Below are 12,629 nucleotides of genomic sequence, written 5' to 3'. Positions count from 1 at the left end.
CTTAATAAATACTGCCACCGCCTACTACCGGTTGCTTTATTAACGATGTATTTAAAACTGTCGCAGTTGAGTTCCCCCGTGACGTTATTTAAAATGGGATGCTCTGGCTCTTTCTATTTCCTTCGTCCCTACTAACCAAGCTAGCTGCAGCCATGAGGTAAGCCAGGCATTTAACATTTAACAATGTGTTTCTATCCGAAACAAAAAATGAACAGGATTTTTAAACTTGTAATTGTTATACAAGACTAGAGGGATACATTGAACTCTGAATGACTTTGAGTAAGGTCGCCTATTTCTAGCGGAATATATGTAGCATGGGGCCTATGTCGTTGAGCTAACCTGAGTTAGCTACACTAACCAAGACATGACACACCATGCACTTTAACACCTAAGGCCCCTCGCATCAAATCAACTGACATAAAATGCAGTTTTTAAACATTGGTCAATCAAACATTTCAATAAAATATAAATAAACTAGCATAGTTGCTCTATTCCTTCCCGTGCCACGCTAACTGTGGGTCATTACGGTTATTTGTGCATCCACGATCCTCCCATTTTCCAGGTGGATTAATTCAGAATTTCTTAGAGGCAATTTCCAAATGTCTCTCTCTCAATTCTATGCCTAGTAGTCAAACAAATGTCATGACATCCCTATGGGACTGTCTCCATTCTGCCTTCTATCAACCCTTACGAGCAAATAACTGACTGTTTTTTAATGAACCGGTCATCCTGCTAATTCGTTTTTGTGACTGGCACATTTTTCCTTTTAAAGAAATAAACCTTCATGGATTAAGATGATTATGGCACCTAGTAGTTGAGAAATATCTGATAAGGTCAAGTGAATTGTTTTTATATGCAAAATAACATGGAGGGCCTCCTCCAATTAACAATTGGGCAACATTATTAACTTTGAGTCTTTAATTGTTTAAATGCATTTGGCAAAGACTTCTTCTCAGTTTGAGAAATCACAAACCATTATATACTTTAGTATTAGTAGGCTATTCATTACAATAGGTTTTTATGTTCCTCCTTTTTAATACATATTTTTTCTCCATGTGCCTTTTATTTCTAATCCAGATTATAAATGTACTTCAGTTTGCAGCAATATTTCTGTGTATTTACCCTTTCAGTCAATACTAGAGCACAGAGACTACCTCCAGTGGTTAGTGTTTTGTACAGGAAGTAAAAAGAACAACAACTCAGATGAATCACGATTACTTGCTGTAATACTAATCCTCCCTTTCCCAGGCTCCAGAAACGCTTGGCGTCCAGCGTTTTACGCTGTGGCAAGAAGAAGGTGTGGCTGGACCCAAATGAGACCAACGAGATTGCCAACGCAAACTCTCGTGAGTAGTATGCTTTACATTCAAGAGCACTCCTGTAGATTTGTGTGCACAAAAGGCAACCATCTTTATTGCATTGTTTTTGTTCCACAGGCCAGCAGATCCGAAAACTGGTGAAGGATGGTCTGATCATCAGAAAACCTGTGACGGTTCATTCCCGTGCTCGCTGCCGCAAGAACACGTTGGCACGCCGGAAGGGACGTCACATGGGTTATGGTGGGTAATCTCCTTTTTTCTTTATTTCGTTAAAAATGCATACATTTGATTTGCTTTTAAAGACTCTAGGATTTTACTACTGAATCGAGTATTCGCATCGAGTTCAGTAGTTTCTCTGTGGACAATATGGAAGTCAATGGCTCTGGTAAAAAAAGTTTAAAGAAATAAAAATGTCAATTGTTCTTAATCCTGCAAATAGTAGTTTTAAAATGAGCCACTGAATGTTATCCTTCTATTATAAATGTTAAATTGTGTTTTTTCTCCTTACCAGGTAAGAGAAAGGGAACAGCCAATGCTCGTATGCCAGAGAAGTTGTGCTGGATGCGCCGCATGAGAATCCTGCGCCGTCTTCTCCGTCGCTACAGGGAGGCCAAGAAAATTGACAGGCACATGTAAGTGTGAAGTTCTTTTCTGGTGACAGTCAGTCGAGTTTGACTTCTAATCAGGAAGGGAAGAAGCATCTTGTTTTGAGATGGTCTGAATATCTTTGTTCTGTTCCTCCAGGTACCACAGTCTCTATCTGAGAGCCAAGGGTAATGTCTTCAAAAACAAGCGCATCCTGATGGAGCACATCCACAAGCTGAAGGCAGACAAGGCTCGCAGAAAGCTTCTCTCGTAAGTTGCTCTTTTTGTTGGACCCGTTTTGATATTTGTTTTTAGGATCATTTCCCTGGCATAGTTAAGCTTGCTCTTTCTGAACGTATCCATGTGTAAAAGTATGTTTTCCATTAGCTTCGGTTGTACTGACCAATCCTTTTCTCTTTACCTATCCAGTGACCAGGCTGAGGCTCGCCGCTCCAAGACAAAGGAGGCCCGCAAGCGCAGAGAAGAACGTCTCCTGGCCAAGAAGGAAGAGATGATCAAGAGCTTCGCAGAGGAAGAAGCTACAAAGAAATGAATCTAAACAGGAAGATTTTCATGTTGGATTCCCATTTTTCTTGCTAATAAATTTGGACAAAACGATCATTGTTTGGTAATTATTGACTTTGTTCTTTGCCCTTAAAATTACATCATAAGGAGACACAGGGTACAATACTTGACAATCTGTACGGAAGTGCAGTGATCTTGCCTTGAGGCAGTGACTTTTGGGCGACTGATAGTCGAATGAATTTAACCTCGTATTTTAAACTTTACTAATTGAGATCGCAGCGACAATGTGCAGTGAGGCAGTCATGGGGAAAAGAACACCCGACAGGCTGTTCAGAAGCCCAACGCGAAGCATCGGTTTGCTTTTTCGGCCAAAACATACAGTTAAATCGACCAAACTTCTTTCTGCAGATTTGTGCGTCCTTTACAACGGTCAATAAGTCATTGACAGCGGTCTGTTCTGGATTAACGTGTCACGATTTCTAAATTGACCAATCAGAATTGAGTATTCAACTAAGCCATGTAATAAGGGAAGTAAGCCTTTTTATCTCAGGGAAAGGTGTGTATTTGTTATGGCTAAAGATGTCTTGGATACATTCTTGTGTACGTCTCAACAGCCCAACAGGTGGCACCATAGCATCAGTTTTTCAACAGTCATCCTGATGTTTAAGCAATAGAATACTGGCAGATTTCATATGGGCTTAAATGTTAGGTTAACACTCTTCATCTGTTGCATGAACATTATTTAATCCCATTTGAGTTCTGCAACCACATCAGCAGGCAGTTGGCATCAAAGGGCAGTTTAATATTTAACATGCTCTTAGCCACTTTGAGGTCAGCTTGACTCTTAAGTGTGGACTTTATATTGTGTCTATTGCTGACATACAGAGGAACCCATACAATTAGTTAAATACCCAACTCATTTATTAACCATGTAGCAATTAAATACTTCATCTACTTCACTTTACCCTCAAAGGGACTCTCACACCTTCATACAAACAATGGCCATGCTTCAGCTCACAGCCACATTAGACCTGAGCTGCAGACGCTCCACTCGTGAAGTCATTTTCGCTTCTTGCTCAGACCTTGAAGGATGCATGCTCCCTGGAGAAGGTCTGACTGAAGTGTTTGCCGATGCAGCTGCTGCTGCTAACCAGGACAGACAGGCTGCTGTGCACATACGTCTGTGGGTATGAGAAAGGAGATTAGGGGGATTCACATGTATTCAGCAGTTCAGCTCAAAATGACTTGGCTATGGATAAGACCTGCAACGATAAGTCGACTTATTGATAATAATAATAATAATAATAATGCATTACATTTTTTATTAGAGCGCTTTACAATTACATGTTACACATAAGGTGAACAATAGACAAATAATCATCAATTATTAGAATAAAAAAAAAATGCAGAATTCCTTCGCCTCTCAAATATGGAAATACCCTGTTACTATCATATTGAACTGAAAATCTTTGGATTTGAACTGACAGAACAAGACATTTATATTTCACTTACATCACTTTGGACTTACACTGAACAAAAATATAAAAGCAACACTTTTGTTTTTGCTCCCATTTTTCATGAGATGAACTCAAAGATCTAAAACATTTTCTATATACACAAAATAACCATTTCTCTCAAATATTGTTCACAAATCTGAAAAAATCTGTGAGAGTGAGCACTTCTCCTTTGCCGAGATAATCCATCCCACCTCACAGGTGTGGCATATCAAGATGCTGATTAGACAGCATGATTATTGCACAGGTGTGCCTTAGGCTGGCCACAATAAAAGGCCACTCTGAAACGTGCATTTTTGCTTTATTGGGGGGGGTCCAAAAACCACTCAGTATCTGGTGTGAGGGGTAGGGTTAGGGTTAGGGTAATGTTGTGAATCGAGTGGCCCATGGTGGTGGTGGGGTTATGGTATGGGCAGGCGTATGTTATGGACGACGAACACAGGCCACTCGATTCACAACATTACCCTAACCCTAATCCTACCCCTCACACCAGATACTGACTGGTTTTCCGACCCCCCCCCCCCAGACCCCCCCAATAAAGCAAAACTGCACGTTTCAGAGTGGCCTTTTATTGTGGCCAGCCTAAATCACACCTGTGCAATAATCATGCTGTCTAATCAGCATCTTGATATGTCACACCAGTGAGGTGGGGTGGATTATCTCGACAAAGGAGAAGTGCTCACTATCACAGATTTGTGAACAATATTTGAGAGAAATGGTTATTTTGTGTATAGAAAATGTTTTAGATCTTTGAGTTCATCTCGTGAAAAATAGGAGCAAAAACAAAAGTGTTGCGTTTATATTTTTGTCCGTGTAACTAAGATAGACATTTTTACTCAATTTGTCTACGAAATAATCTTTAGAATAAATGTATCGTAGGCTTTGGACAAGGAAATAAACAGTTGAACCTCCTTAATTTTCCTTGACAACCTTTCAGGAGAGCTCACGTGGGCAGATGTTTTAACACATCTTAAGACTTGGTTGTAATAGCTTCTGTTAGTGGATCATGCACCATCACGCATAAACAGCTGATAGCCAAGCTTTAGGAGGAAAACATCCTTGAGGAGCTGGAGTAAAGCATTACACCATGACATCCTCATTTCATTTTGTTACACCGTAAAGAAAATTCGATTTAAATGTATGTCATCATTAGTAAATGGATCTGAAATGAATATAAAGACAACACCATCTATTTATATACATGTGAGATCTCCAGAGAGATGTCATAAGGATTGCTGAAGGCGAAAACAGGCTTTGTGCAGAGGGGCCATTTTGTAGCTTGGTTAATGTATTTCTTCATTACAAGGAGGCACTCTTATTTCCTGAAGCGTGAGCCTTAATGGGATTAGATAAGGAGAGGAATATGAGATGAAACGAAGCAGCACTTTTTATTACAGTTGCCTTTCAACCCTGGCAAAATAAATGGAGAACATCGAAGAGTTCAACAGATCTCCAATAACAATTGAGATGTGGAGATAAAAGTAATTAAAGGGAAATTGTTTTTAGAAATATTAAAAGAGTTATCCAACATCTAAAAGCATTAACCGGCACTTGGCAGTTTGATGACCCTGTTTGCATCGGGTATTGAGCTGTGTCTCTTCTTCGGTGGTGTAATTAGGTATCAAGAGACCTTTATGGATTCACAGAGGTCTTGGAGGATGGATTGATAAATGTCAAATTTAATGTGCATGGGATAAATCTGTAATCCTAACCTGACAACGCAACCACATGCCTATAAGGCAACACTATTACCCTCACTATTATGTTCTCTTCCTTTCCCTCTATGACGATTCACTACTGTTTGGTGTGCAGCATAACATGGATGCTAAGAATGACAATTACTGATCCACAAATATGTAGCCTAATTGCTTTGGTTTATATATGGAGATATATAGCATTGTGAGGCATGGGAAGGCCTAAGCACGCTTCATTCTGCTTCTCGTGTTTTCACTCTTTCAGGGTGATTGAAAGAGGGATTAATCGAGCTCCATGATACAGATCACAGATCTATGGGATCAGACAGGGCTGTCAGATGGTGTTCAGAAAGACACAGGCCTCAGCCCTTTCAGGTCTCGTGCTTTTACACATCACACATCCAGGCACTGCTCTGTAGTACGAGACATAATTAATCAAGTAGATCACAATTTATATGGAGTGTGCTGGCTCAAAGAAGGGCAATACTTTTTTTTTCCAACCAAAGATTTAAAATGGCAGCTTCTTGATCACAACACATTTGGTTCAACCTCATTGTCGTTGCTCCTACGTTCTCTGGTCTACTTGACACTGAAAATTCGACCATTATGCAACCAGTTCTACAACTTCACATTATATTCTCAAATTCATAATAGTTTCGATCAAGGGTAAAACATGTTGAACTTCCGAACAGTCACAAGCCAAGTCAAGTGAAATCAAATCAAGAACAGCAGCAAACTACTCAAACCGCATTTGATAGACAGGAGTTATTCCCTCTGCTAATATTGTTTATGTTTGGTTTAGTTTGTTTATCTTTTTGTCAAACCTAAGGTTGCAATGTCTTTCAAACTTGTTCAAAGGGTGAAACATGGGCCCAGTAAGTACCCTTTAAATTGTGGGTTGGATTGGAATCACAGGATGAATAGAGACATTACTGTCAGATGATGGAAACAACCTTAGCGAATGTCTTCCCTCTACTATTTTTTTTAAATCATCGTGATTTGTTTGGATGCAACCTGGCTGTCCTGTTGACAATGACTTGTCACGACATGTCCTCCACCCTCTGACTTGGCTAAGGAAATCACATTCAACATTTTTATTTCACTCCTAAAGGTTGTTAAAGTGGTACAAATACACTTGTCAGTTATGATTTGTAAGTGTACTGCCTCAGCTAACTGTGAGAGCAGACAGCTTAACAGCAAACCAAGTTAAATAATCAATACAGCTACAGTATGGGGAAGTGGCAGATACAGCAGTAAACTAAATGCTTCTATTAATATTAAATGAGTCAGCTATGCCCATTCATCAATAACTGATTAAATGCTGAATCAATCTGTAATCCTCTGCATGATCAGATGATTCATTTTGATCAAGTGTGCTTAATTGAATTAATATATTCAATGTTAGGTTGGAAAATGCAGGAGGAATTGTGATTGAAGTGGTTTTCTTTCTCGAATCCAGCAGTGACCATAGTTCTAGTCCTGACCTTTAGCCCCCTAAACACTCTTTTGAGAGTGCATGTAAGAGAAGAAAGAAAAACTATAAATTGTTTACAAGGAAACGACAATCAGATGCAGTTTGAAATATGAACACAACAAGGATGAGACGCCTCCGTGGAGAGAAGTATGACAGAAAATGCTCAGTGCATATCATCAAGGTGAAGTGGTAGCAGGGTCAATGGCAACAAAGTTGTTGTTGTTGACAAAATGGCTGAAAATAAAATAACTTTCTTGTGTACAGGATGTTCAGAACAGCTCAAGATTAAAAAGTCATTCAGGCTGGAGATGCATGTGTCCTTGCTGTGGATGTAGTCACATTTTGTAATTCCACTTTATGCATTGCAGACAGTTTCAACACTGTGTAATCAACTAATGGAATAGAAAATAGTTGTGCCACTATTTCAGTCTTCTTTTCTCCGTCCTCCTCTACCCTCTTTCTCAGAAGCTTGCACTTTCCTTTGTAAAAACATACCAAGCAAGGCGAGACCTAGCCTATTACCAACTGTTTTCCTGTCTTGCTGATTCTTCAGAATGCTGAATGTTCCTTTTTTCATCTTTGTATTCGTCAAAACAGTTGTTGACTCGGGCGGCGAGTAGAAAAAGTAGCACTGGCTGATAGCAAGCAAAGCATCCTTGGCAAAAAAGAGCAGCTCCAATTATCCTCTTATCCCTGCGCATTGAAGGCAGAAGCCCCAAAGTCTGTGACACACTTCAAATTGAATAGATTAGTTTAGCCTTTCCTCTTCATACCAGGACGTTTCAGAGCGTCCTTTGTGGAAATACAACAAAATTGAGGACTTGAATGAATTGAGCCTAAACAAAAGACTGCTGGAAAGTGAAGTGTGTCTGTAATATTTATTTATATATAAGCAGAGAAAAGAGCTGAGGCGGAGTAGTTGAAAAATTAATATCTCCAGATCCACAAATGCTGCATAATATGAGCCTTGGGGAGAGAACGAGTGCAGAAACCCTGTCCCATGGATTTCAAATCCTTCTCTTAGCGACTTAATGGATTGTGAAGTTCGCTTTCAAGATTTCAGAGCATGTTGGATTGGGAAAGCATTTAAAGGGAGCGAGGGCCGAGGCTGGGAGGTGAGGCGTAAAGAAGACCTGTGCAACACACTCTTTCATCATGTGCGCCTCAGAGGAAACACACGGCTGTAGAAATCTGAGAGCAAAACACCTTCTGTTGAGTCTTCAGCTGGTGTCAGTTTCTTCTATATTTCTGTGCTGTGGGGCATACCATTTTCAAGTTTGATCACTAAATTAATGGTGAATTAGGTAAACCTTTAATAAAATACATTTTCCCACCGTAGGCTTGAAATCCCAATCATTACGTTTTTTTTGCTAATTCAATTTTTAACAAAGACATCAGCACCTCATGGCATTAAGACATTTACATATTTGGGTTCCTTACACAATTGTTGGAAATGTTGAGTCTACAAATCTTATTCTGAAAACTAAAACTAATAAAATATAGGGTGGATAAGAAAATATACTTTCTTTTCAGCGTGTTTTCCAAAAGACTTGTGTGATGTCACTTCCTCCTAGCTGATGACACATGGTATGTTCCATTATTTTAGGGAGTAAATTGTATGGCTTGATTTTAGTTTTGTATTCATTTATATTTAAATTACTTAGAGAGAAACCAATACAATATTGTATTTGGCTTTCCTTTTTAATTCAAAATATATCTAGTTCCTTTTTGATAATTAATGCATTTAACTGCATTTTAAAGGCCTCTTAATTATCATTATGTTGGCTAACAGCTACACTATATCATCCACATACAGTAGGGTGGCACAGTAGTGTATGCCAGATTGAACAATGTGTAACTACAAAGCAGTAAGTAACTAGGAAACCTGGACTAAGTGACGAAAAGAGTGTGTTTACCCAATAATTAAGGAGACCGAAACTGTCTTCAGACTGTGTCACTAATGCAAAGCCGATTGGTGTGGAGACAAATCACCGGAGGTCATTAGCAAACATTAACACTAAAGCAAACTAATCTTTTTAAACCTTCTTGATCTGGATACAATCAAGCTGGGAAATACATTAAAAAACACTTTGGTCCATTGAGGAGCTACGTCCCCATGACCTTTTCCTTTAATCGTGCTGCTTGACCTTTCTTGATTTTCATTTTGCGGCCGAGTCAAGAGGCCAACAATAACATCACAGCTACATAATGGCATAAGGTTAAAGATCAAGAGGAAAACAGAGTGGTGTCTGATGAAAGGGTCTGTAGGGTTAAGTGTTGCAGGGTTTAATCCTGTTGGAGTGTGTGTGGAGTTGTGGAGTGAGCAGGTGTGGAGGTGGGCTGTGTCTGCAAGACTGTACCTTAGTGCTTTCACAAGGTGTCGTGGGTTTAATCCAGAGAAACATCTGTGATCACCCATCTGTCCAAGTTCCTTTGTAGACATTCACCTCAGTTAATTAGGATTAGACACAGTGATAGTAACATTACAATAAAAAAGGGATAATTTCACTCTAAAACAACGGCAAGATTTGACAATAGCAACTTACATTCCCACTTTTTCTTAACGTTTTGAAGATGTATCTTTAAATGTAATGATTTAAATGCCTGACACTACTGATGAGTTGGAGAGGGTCAGTTTAAGGTTACGGGCCCAATGATTGGACGCTTTAATTTGTTGGATAAATGCTGTTATTTGAATGATTATGTACTTCTGAGTAAAATAAGTGCTTTTTGTTATGATTGCCAAGGTGCAATAAAACAAAAATAACACTAATTCAAGCACTAGTGCAAAACAACTTCAAATACGACCTTGTAGAATGAGCGTCGCATTTCTGATTTAACGGGTCCTTTTGTAAAGTAGTGTGATATGTGGGAAAGCACAGGAGACCGCCAATTGTGTTGGCTTAAGAGCTGAATTGGCAGTGACACACAAACAGTTTCAATGTCACACGAATGTCAATTTATCTCTTATAATTTCAGGGTCAAATAAATTAAGCTCAAAATGATCACTTTGTATAATTTTGAATATTTATTAAATGTTCTCCAAATAATCTGTGAAATTGTCCATTCTGAAACGATGAAATATGTATCTCTGATTTACTTTGAAATATATATTCATTGATTATCCCTGGTATTGCCTCATTTCGAGCTGTACTTCCAACTGAAAGTAGAGAAGAAAAATAACTACTTTTAAGATTTGTTGTATTCTGCAATGCCATACTTTTCCTTATCTATAAGAGAAAGCTTTTTATGAGAGAACGATGATTTTGGATACTCTCCAACGGTTTGAAGCTAACCCATCCTCATATATAAAACTCTTTTGATCTATTTGTATAAATGTCACCCTGGGCCTCCCCTAAAATACTCCTTCTGTAGAAGCAAATGCGCAAATCCTCAAATCTACCATTACCAGTGTTGCATGCTTCAAAGAGAGCTTTAACGCAGTAACCTCAGGGCCTATTCCCTTCATTCTGCCCAACCTCTAAATCAACTCAGAGGTTTTGTGCTGACTTTTCATCGGTCAGATTGGGACTCGGTGCACCCTCGTTGACCTCTGGACTGTGCCGCTCACTCCTGTCACAGAGAGAGTGTCTGAGCAAGCTGCATCCTGGGAAAGCGGAGGTAAGCCTCGAAGCACGGAAATGAGAGCATGCATTAATCATGCCGTCTCCGTGTAACTTCTTCATTTTTAATGGTCCAGTTGGCCGGGTTTCTGGAAGAATGTAAACACAACTGAAACCTGAGGACGGTGGCAACATTAGACCGGGAGGAGGAAAAAATAACACTAGATTTAGATTTGATTAATGTTGTTGACCTAAAATTGGGAATTTTAATTCAGGTAAGGCTGTGGCTTAAGAAAGAAGTGTTGATATTCTGATTAAACAAATTAGTTCCTCTGGTTTGGCATTTTACTTGCAGCTGTGAGTAGGTTTAATCGCCTTTTTTTTGCCTAAAAGTGTTGATTAAAACTGACAACTTTGACGAGATGGTGATCACATCTATTTTAAGCTACGGCTGATGAATGCATCACATTTCTTTACCTTTTATTTCTGCAGGTAAATGCAGGAAGGTAGGTGCAGGTATACGTCAAAGTTCGGGAATCAGAAGCTCAAAAGACAACATTGCAACTTGAGGTTCTGACAGAATATGAGTAGAAAGCTGTCAGTTATTCTGAAGGGTTGAAAGGAAGTCAGGTTACAGCTGGAACAATTCTGAGGGCATCTAGTAGACAGGTGGGGAATGGTTATTAATACTTTTGTGGAAATGAGGCTGGAATAAAAGAAAATGATGCAGGAGGTGCAACCATGTCTGCATATAACGAAACCACAACCTCCAACATGCTCAAATACGTTTTGAGGGACACATATTTTCCTCCAGATTATGGTCGCATTGTTAGTTAGTGTGTCATTTTGAAATATGTCTCATTACAGCTTGTTTTTGCTGTCTTCAAATGGCCAACATCGAATCAGATACTGCAGATTCAAGTAAAAGAGGGTAAGAAGCCTTTGAATTCTTCCAAGCAATCCAGTCCAGTGAGAACATAGGTTTATCTGTGGACTATCATTACATTGCATTTAGCTGACGCTTTTATCCAAAGCGACTTACAATAAGTACATTCGACCAGGAAGACACAACCTTGAGGAAAACAGAATCATATAAGAACATCAGGTTTCAAAGAGCCAATCGTTTCAAGTGCTGCTCAACTGGCTATAGATAAGCCAGTCCTTTATTAGTATATAAGTGCTCTGTTAGCAGTTCTTTGTTAGTCATTCTATCGCTCGAAGTGGAGTCGAAAGAGATGAGTTTTCAGGGTTTAGATTTGATGAACCCTTAAATGCAACACATGGATGCATACTTTGCAATAAGATAACTTCAAGGTGTCAGTGCATGTCATAAACTCAATATTCAACCCGTACTGGATAAACATCAGAGCTTACTGTAGAAGCTAGATCTAAATTCAGTATGCATTCACATAATGAAACTGTAAATTATGAGCCGACTGATAGAAGTGCATTTTACAAAGATTTAAGGAAGCTTCCATAAAGTATGAATAGTCTGGGTTACATAAACCAAGACAAGATATTCATATTTCAAGCCTTCTCCTGTCACATACACCTTTTTAAAACAGACAGTAAGAGGAAGTGAGGTGTAGGAGATTATTTTTATTTTCCTGATGCAGGGGTCTGTAAACGTGTTTTTTCCTTCGCGTCTGACAAGCACCACAAAGCTTTATTTCCCTCTGACAGTGCTTATCCTCCTGCCTGCCTATATAATCAAGAGCTATTTCGAGCACAGATTTTCTTCCAGAATTTGCATTGTTGCTGTATTCCTGCTCCTTGTTAACGCCCTTGTGCTGTAATCATCACCCCTGTTCAGCAGCTGATGCTCACTTTTAAAAGATGCAAAAAAGTGAATGTGAGCATTATAGGACAGTAACCAATTGCACATTTAATGAGCGATTTTACTTCGTTTTCTGGAGCAGGCTGAAATGCTCCGAACCAGCCTCTTTGATGCTTCG

The 12,629-nt window shown here is 39.2% G+C and overlaps 1 protein-coding gene across 1 annotated transcript; it reads left to right on the top strand.

Moving 5' to 3' along the window:
• The first annotated feature begins 78 nt into the window (after positions 1-78).
• Positions 79-2,525, top strand: LOC117465245 (large ribosomal subunit protein eL19-like). The gene is made up of 6 exons (XM_034108180.1): positions 79-157; positions 1,249-1,346; positions 1,437-1,559; positions 1,831-1,951; positions 2,064-2,174; positions 2,334-2,525. The coding sequence occupies exons 1-6, from the start codon at positions 99-101 to the stop codon at positions 2,455-2,457; spliced, it is 636 nt and encodes a 211-aa protein (XP_033964071.1). The 5' UTR covers positions 79-98; the 3' UTR covers positions 2,458-2,525.
• The last annotated feature ends 10,104 nt before the right edge of the window (positions 2,526-12,629 follow it).

This window comes from Pseudochaenichthys georgianus, chromosome 19 (genome assembly GCF_902827115.2).
Source record: "Pseudochaenichthys georgianus chromosome 19, fPseGeo1.2, whole genome shotgun sequence".
Taxonomy (NCBI): domain Eukaryota; kingdom Metazoa; phylum Chordata; class Actinopteri; order Perciformes; family Channichthyidae; genus Pseudochaenichthys; species Pseudochaenichthys georgianus.
The sequence above is the reverse complement of the archived record's forward strand: the minus strand, read 5'-3'. Positions and strand labels throughout refer to the sequence as shown.